At 44.1% G+C, this 8,157-nt stretch overlaps 1 protein-coding gene across 1 annotated transcript; it reads left to right on the forward strand.

The window, feature by feature from the left end:
- The first annotated feature begins 2,337 nt into the window (after positions 1-2,337).
- Positions 2,338-7,809, forward strand: LOC129743416 (uncharacterized). The gene is made up of 2 exons (XM_055735450.1): positions 2,338-5,653; positions 6,887-7,809. Exons 1-2 carry the CDS (start codon positions 2,338-2,340, stop codon positions 7,807-7,809), a joined length of 4,239 nt encoding a protein of 1,412 aa, XP_055591425.1.
- The last annotated feature ends 348 nt before the right edge of the window (positions 7,810-8,157 follow it).

Genomic DNA, 8,157 nt, shown 5'->3' on the forward strand with positions numbered 1-8,157 from the left:
TATCTTGAACAAAAGATTGGTTAAAATTACCATGTGAACGTGTTATGGTGCGTTATGGCAGAATGACGGTCGATTTTACTATGCCATGGTATTTAAGACAAAATTATGGTAATTTATCCATGCATTCAATGAAATAATTTATTTTTTTAAAATACTGGTTTATTTTTATTCATTACTGTTACTATCCCCGTTATTTTTTTTCACATATATTATTATTGTCATTAACGCTGGATCAGGAAATGCCAAAACCAAACTTGATGAAGGTTCCTTCGACATTTCGTTTCCGGTGTTCCGCGGTTGTCCCAAGATTTTATTTTGGTCTTCTCGAATCATCATCGTGCGCTAAAAATATATAGAAAAAGTTAAATATTGTTGCCGACAACGAGATTTGATCGTAGCAGGCATTGACAGATTTGAATAAAATTTTCACTTGTACGTCAGATAGAAAAAATTACACACGTGCTTTTTTTGCTAGTACAAATATATCGAGTTCTTTTGTAAGAAAAACTACTTTTCAAATACGATCCGATATTTAAACTTACCCCAGCGGAAACCTCCGGAAGTGACAGATTGCTCGGCCAGTAGAGTCCGAGATTACTCGGCCAGTAGAGTCCGAGGTTTTAATATTTGGTCCTTCCCACCGGCAGGTAAAACCCGATAGATTACTCGGCCAGTAGAGTCCGAGGTTTTAATATTTGGTCCTTCCCACCGGCAGGTAAAACCCGATAGATTACTCGGCCAGTAGAGTCCGAGGTTTTAATATTTGGTCCTTCCCACCGGCAGGTAAAACCCGATCGATTACTCGGCCAGTAGAGTCCGAGGTTTTAATATTTGGTCCTTCCCACCGGCAGGTAAAACCCGATAGATTACTCGGCCAGTAGAGTCCGAGGTTTTAATATTTGGTCCTTCCCACCGGCAGGTAAAACCCGATAGATTACTCGGCCAGTAGAGTCCGAGGTTTTAATATTTGGTCCTTCCCACCGGCAGGTAAAACCCGTTAGATTGCTCGGCCAGTAGAGTCCGAGGTTTAATATTTGGTCCTTCCCACCGGCAGGTAAAACCCGTTAGATTGCTCGGCCAGTAGAGTCCGAGGTTTAATATTTGGTCCTTCCCACCGGCAGGTAAAACCCGTTAGATTGCTCGGCCAGTAGAGTCCGAGGTTTAATATTTGGTCCTTCCCACCGGCAGGTAAAACCCGTTAGATTGCTCGGCCAGTAGAGTCCGAGGTTTAATATTTGGTCCTTCCCACCGGCAGGTAAAACCCGTTAGATTGCTCGGCCAGTAGAGTCCGAGGTTTAATATTTGGTCCTTCCCACCGGCAGGTAAAACCCGTTAGATTGCTCGGCCAGTAGAGTCCGAGGTTTAATATTTGGTCCTTCCCACCGGCAGGTAAAACCCGTTAGATTGCTCGGCCAGTAGAGTCCGAGGTTTAATATTTGGTCCTTCCCACCGGCAGGTAAAACCCGTTAGATTGCTCGGCCAGTAGAGTCCGAGGTTTAATATTTGGTCCTTCCCACCGGCAGGTAAAACCCGTTAGATTGCTCGGCCAGTAGAGTCCGAGGTTTAATATTTGGTCCTTCCCACCGGCAGGTAAAACCCGTTAGATTGCTCGGCCAGTAGAGTCCGAGGTTTAATATTTGGTCCTTCCCACCGGCAGGTAAAACCCGTTAGATTGCTCGGCCAGTAGAGTCCGAGGTTTAATATTTGGTCCTTCCCACCGGCAGGTAAAACCCGTTAGATTGCTCGGCCAGTAGAGTCCGAGGTTTAATATTTGGTCCTTCCCACCGGCAGGTAAAACCCGTTAGATTGCTCGGCCAGTAGAGTCCGAGGTTTAATATTTGGTCCTTCCCACCGGCAGGTAAAACCCGTTAGATTGCTCGGCCAGTAGAGTCCGAGGTTTAATATTTGGTCCTTCCCACCGGCAGGTAAAACCCGTTAGATTGCTCGGCCAGTAGAGTCCGAGGTTTAATATTTGGTCCTTCCCACCGGCAGGTAAAACCCGTTAGATTGCTCGGCCAGTAGAGTCCGAGGTTTAATATTTGGTCCTTCCCACCGGCAGGTAAAACCCGTTAGATTGCTCGGCCAGTAGAGTCCGAGGTTTAATATTTGGTCCTTCCCACCGGCAGGTAAAACCCGTTAGATTGCTCGGCCAGTAGAGTCCGAGGTTTAATATTTGGTCCTTCCCACCGGCAGGTAAAACCCGTTAGATTGCTCGGCCAGTAGAGTCCGAGGTTTAATATTTGGTCCTTCCCACCGGCAGGTAAAACCCGTTAGATTGCTCGGCCAGTAGAGTCCGAGGTTTAATATTTGGTCCTTCGAAACTTAACACCAGTTTATATGGAACCTAACCTGCGCCGAACAGAAAGATCAACGGCAGGTAAAGTCCCGAAGAAGTTCGACGATTTCGTTTACAAACTTCCACAAGCAAGTACAATGTATCGTACTCCGGTGAAGGAAGTTCCTGCGTTATCACATGATGCTGCCATTCCTGGGCCGTCTGAAGTGGGCGCAGCACATGCAAGAGTGCACTCCGAGTCGGGTGATAATGCTAGAAGCAAAACCGGAAATATGAGCTGTAGGAGTAGACGATCGATAAGTAGCAGAAAGTCAGTCGTTAGTGAAACTGTTAGTCAGATTAGAGCACTAGAATTGGAAAACCAATTAGAAAAGGAAGAGTTAGAAGCATCTCTAAGAGTAGATCAGATTAGAGCTCAACAAAAACTAGAGGAGCTAAAGATACAGAAAGATTTAGAGATGCAACTAGAAAAGAAAAAGTCTGAGTTTCAACGTAGGCGCATTGAAAGGGAGATTCAGATTAACGAACTGAAATCTGTTTCGAGAAGTTCCATTCATAGTAGCCCTGATCGTCGTGTCCGGAGTTGGGTTGAAGACATTCCTGACGGTCATGAACAACCTAACCCACCACCTCGTTTTGATCCCCCCGTTGACCGCGGCTCTGGACAAACCGAAGTTGTTACGCAAGCACTGAAAGCGTTGCAGTATCGTGCTGTGAGAGATTTGCCTCAGTTCAACGGAAACTTGATGGAATGGCCCATTTTCGAGAACGAATTCAACATATCCACCGTTGAATTTGCTTTATCTAGTCAAGACAACCTGAGAAGGCTGAATAAAGCGCTTCACGGCAAGGCCAGACAGTGCGTTGAGGCTCTCCTTACCTCCGCTGAAAATGTGAATCAGATTATGAAACTGTTAAAAACGAATTTTGGACGTACAGAATGGATTGTGTCGAATAGGCTGGACATGCTTAGAAACCTGGAAACAGTTAGAGAGGGAAATATTGAATCATTTAGGACATTTTTCAACGCTGTTACTGGTACTGCTGTGGCTCTGAAAAATGTTAACGCTGAAATGTATTTGATGAATCCCGAATTAATTGCTCATCTAGCAGACAAGCTGCCAACATTTAGCAAGCAGATGTGGATTCGTCACAAAGCCAGTTTGACGAGAGAAAATAGGACGATAACTTTCGACATTTTTTCTGGTTGGTTGGAGGATGAGTTGGACAACCAACTAGCCAGTGTCAATCCTACCTTCCTTAGTCGTCGTCAGGCACCCGTCCAAAGAGTAAGACCGCCTGTGTTCCAGGTCAGCAACACTGCAGCCGATAGCCGATCTCAATGTCCTCTATGCTCATCTGAAGAACATCCTGGTTTGAAGCAATGTGAGAAGTTTTTGAAAATGTCTATTGAGCAGCGTAGATCGACGGTAAGAGGATGTAAAGCGTGCTATCTATGCCTTGAAGTGGATCATTCGCGACGGAATTGTAAATCGAACAAGACCTGCTCGATATGCAAGAAAAACCATCATCAGCTCGTTCATCCTGGTAATGATTCGAAGCAACCTGTCCTAACTGTAGGTGGAACATGCAATACGATTGTGGGTTGTAACACAATACTTCGAGTAGGAAAGGTGCGCATCCGTAGTAAAACTAAAACTGAAGAAGTTTTTGCACTTTTCGACGAAGGATCATCGCTGACCATGTTAGATTCTTCGATCGCTAAGGAAATGGATTTGCAGGGTACAGTTTCTCCAATTTCGTACCGTTGGACCAACGGAATCACGCATACAGACGACACATCGATGATCATTTCTCTGCAAATATCTGGACCTTCTGATCAGGCAGTCTGGCACAAGATGAATAACGTTAGGACGATCAAGAACATGAAGCTTTCGCAAATGAATTTCGACTTAGCTCAGATTCGTCAGTTGTATCCTCTGTTAGACGAAGAAAAGCTGAAAGTTATCGAAAATGCAACTCCTCGTATGCTGATCGGTTCAAATAATGCTGGTTTAATTGTTCCTCTGAAAACCATCCAGTATTCGATTCGAGGATTACAGCTCACTCGATGTCATTTGGGTTGGACAGTCCATGGAGAAATTCAACCTGTTGCAGAATGCATTGAGATTCCTCATGTTTTACTATGTTCGATTGAAGACATGGAGTTGACTGATTTAATAAAAACTATGTACGCTGTTGATAATTTTGGGATGACAACTCAGTCACCTAAAATGGCTGAAGAGGATACGAGAGCAGTAGATATTATGAACCGTACCATCAAGTGCATCGGCGATCGTTATGAGGTAGGTCAGCTGTACAAGTTCAATCACTTCACGTTTCCTGACAGCAAACCACAGGCGTTGCGTCGTTTGAAAGTGATGGAAAAAAAGATGGATGCAGATCCCGAATTTGCAGATCAATATTGCAACAAAATCGAAGACTATCTACAAAAAGGCTACGCGCGTAAACTGACCGGTCCTGAATTGCTCGAAACACCTAACACCTGGTATTTGCCACACTTTAGCGTTTGCAGTGCTAAAAAGTTCCGATTGGTCATGGATGCAAAAGCAAAGTCAAACGGTTTCTCTTTAAATGACTTGCTTCTTAAAGGTCCTGATTTGGTTCCTCCACTTATTGCGGTCCTGATGCGTGGCAGAAGAAACAAGATTGCATTTATGGCTGATATTCAGGAAATGTTTCATCAGGTGCGCATTCGACCTGAGGATCAGAACTCGCAAAGGTTCTTTTGGCGAGGAATGGAACGCAAGAAGGCCCCTGATGTGTACGTCATGCAAGCGATGATTTTTGGTGCTGTATCTTCGCCTTGTATAGCGCAGTACATTAAAAATTTTAATGCAAATAGACTTGATGAAGCACTACCAGGAGTGCGAGAGGCGGCTTTGTGTCAGCATTATGTGGACGACTATTTTGATTGTCGCGATACCGAAGGTGAGGCCATCCAATTGATAAACAACGTCATCGAGGCACATCGACAAGGTGGTTTTAAACTTGTGAAATTCGTTTCCAACTCCGTAGCTGTGATGAAGTCCATCGATTCCTCTTTGAAAGCTGCTGATGAGAAAGAGTGCCGAGTGCTCGGTCTGAAGTGGGACCTCCGAAGTGATGAATTTGTGTTCCCGTTAAAGTTCTCGAACTTGCCAACCTCAAAAGTCATCACTAAACGACAGCTGCTCAAGTTCATGATGAGTATTTTCGATCCTCTAGGTGTCCTTGGTCCGATAACCATTCATCTGAAGATCCTTTTCCAAGATTTATGGCGCCTGCAAATCGATTGGGACGATGATATTCCAGATGGTCTTATGACAAATTGGAATGGATGGCTAGAGCAAATAGGTCAGATAGGCGAGGTGAGAATTCCAAGATATTATTTTCCACGACTGTCATCTGTTGGTGCAGTTGAGCTGCATGCATTTTGTGATGCAAGTGACAAAGCTTTTGCTTGTGTTGTATATATGGTACATAGAATCCGGAACGTTTCTCACGTAGCTTTAATCATCGCCAAATCAAAAGTAGCTCCTCTGAAGGCACAAACTGTTCCCCGTCTTGAACTACAAAGCTGTGTAACCGGTAGTCAGATGGTGAAGACTATTCAGGATGAGCTAAAAATAGAAATAACATCAGTTCATTTTTGGACAGATTCTAGAATTTGTTTAGGATGGTTAAACTCGACACAGAAGTTAACTGCATACGTAGGATCCCGAGTCACTAAGATAAAAGAGAACGGGCACAATTCCGATTTATGGAAATGGATTCCATCAAACTTGAACGTTGCTGATTTTGGCACCAAGAATTCGATGTTCTGCAATATGAATATTTGGCTGAACGGTCCGGAATTCTTGCGTTTTGATCAGGAACACTGGCCAAAACAAGAAACCTTAACACTGACTAACGAAGAAGCAATTAATTTCAATGCTGATATAGAAGTAGAGGATAATTTGCTAATTTGTTTACAAATATCCACCCAAAAATGTTTTGATCTTCCTGATATAACACGCTTCTCAGATTTTAATCGCCTAACGAGAAGTACAGCATATTACTTGAAAATGCTTAAAATTTTAGCGCTACCCAAGTCAGAAAAACCTGAAAGATTTTCAATCGACGTGAATGATATCAACCAAGCAAGAATGATGTTGTATCAGAAAGTTCAAGCTGAAGCGTTCGGTGAAGAGCTGGTTCTTCTCAAAAAGCAGGATTTCGTCAAACGAACTAGCCGTTTATTCGCATACTCACCTTTTCTTCATGAGGGCATTATCAGAATGCGAGGACGAGTTCAAGATAGCAGCCAGCCTTTCGAAGTGAATAATCCTGTTATTCTTCCGGACAATCATCATTTCACGAACCTGTTAATAAAGATGTATCATATTGCGAATGGGCACCAAGGCACTGAGACGATTATTAACAACTTGAATCAGCGGCACAGAATTCTCAAAATTAGGTCTCAAGTTAAAAAATTTGCCCGTACATGTTTGAGATGTTGCGAGCTTCGGGCGAACCCAAAAATACCACAAATGGGTAACCTTCCTCCAGAGCGGACGACACCTTTCGTTTTCCCGTTTACGTATACAGGCATCGACTATTTTGGGCCACTGACTGTGAAAGTTGGGCGACGTACAGAAAAGCGTTGGGTCGCACTTTTCACCTGCCTTTCGAGTCGAGCTTTACATCTGGAAGTGGTACCTTCGTTGGATACAAGTAGTTGTTTGATGGCTATAAGATGTTTCATGTCGATTCGGGGAATTCCTCAAAAAATTCTAACCGATAATGGAACGAACTTTGTAGGAGCGGACCGTGAGACGAAAAAGCTGCTGCAGGAGTTGGATCTGCAACAGATTGCGGATACGCTGAGTGTGAGAGGAGTACAATGGGCGTTCATCCCACCCGGAGCGCCGCATTTTGGTGGATGTTGGGAGCGACTTGTCCGCTCTGTAAAAACAGCGCTTCGATCCATGTTGAAGGATAGGCATCCCTCGGACCTGGTGTTGCGTACAGCTCTTTGTGAAGTTATGAACGTTGTTAACAATAGGCCGTTGACACATGTTCCTGAAGATCCGCAAGATCCTGAACCGATCACACCTAATATGATATTACTTGGTAGAAACAATCATATGCAATACGATCATGATTTCGACGAACGGGACCTAAATTGTCGAGCTGCGTACAAACATGCTCAAATATACGCTGACAGGTTCTGGCGCAAGTGGGTGTCTTCGTACCGACCTGAGCTGCTGAAACGCCACAAGTGGCAAGACAACCGTAACCGGCACGAATACGCTGTAGGTGATCTTGTAATGATTGTCGACGAGAACATGCATCGCGGGTGCTGGCCTAGAGGTATCATCGATAAGGTAATGCGAGGAACCGACGGTAATGTCCGAACAGTATCAGTACGAACTGCGTTTTCATCATACGTAAGACCAGTTACAAAAATAATCGTATTACAACCCAGAGCGTCTGGTGCCCCGGAGGATGTTGCCGACAACGAGATTTGATCGTAGCAGGCATTGACAGATTTGAATAAAATTTTCACTTGTACGTCAGATAGAAAAAATTACACACGTGCTTTTTTTGCTAGTACAAATATATCGAGTTCTTTTGTAAGAAAAACTACTTTTCAAATACGATCCGATATTTAAACTTACCCCAGCGGAAACCTCCGGAAGTGACAGATTGCTCGGCCAGTAGAGTCCGAGATTACTCGGCCAGTAGAGTCCGAGGTTTTAATATTTGGTCCTTCCCACCGGCAGGTAAAACCCGATAGATTACTCGGCCAGTAGAGTCCGAGGTTTTAATATTTGGTCCTTCCCACCGGCAGGTAAAACCCGATAGATTACTCGGCC

Source organism: Uranotaenia lowii, chromosome 2 (assembly GCF_029784155.1).
Source record: "Uranotaenia lowii strain MFRU-FL chromosome 2, ASM2978415v1, whole genome shotgun sequence".
Lineage (NCBI taxonomy): Eukaryota > Metazoa > Arthropoda > Insecta > Diptera > Culicidae > Uranotaenia > Uranotaenia lowii.

Excerpts from the sequence above, each read along its gene's own strand:
- LOC129743416 (XM_055735450.1), top strand. The coding sequence starts at position 2,338 with ATGGAACCTAACCTGCGCCGAACAGAAAGATCAACGGCAGGTAAAGTC. Across the intron at positions 5,654-6,886 it reads TGGATGGCTAGAGCAAATAG|GCATCGACTATTTTGGGCCA; the intron begins GTCAGATAGGCG and ends TTACGTATACAG.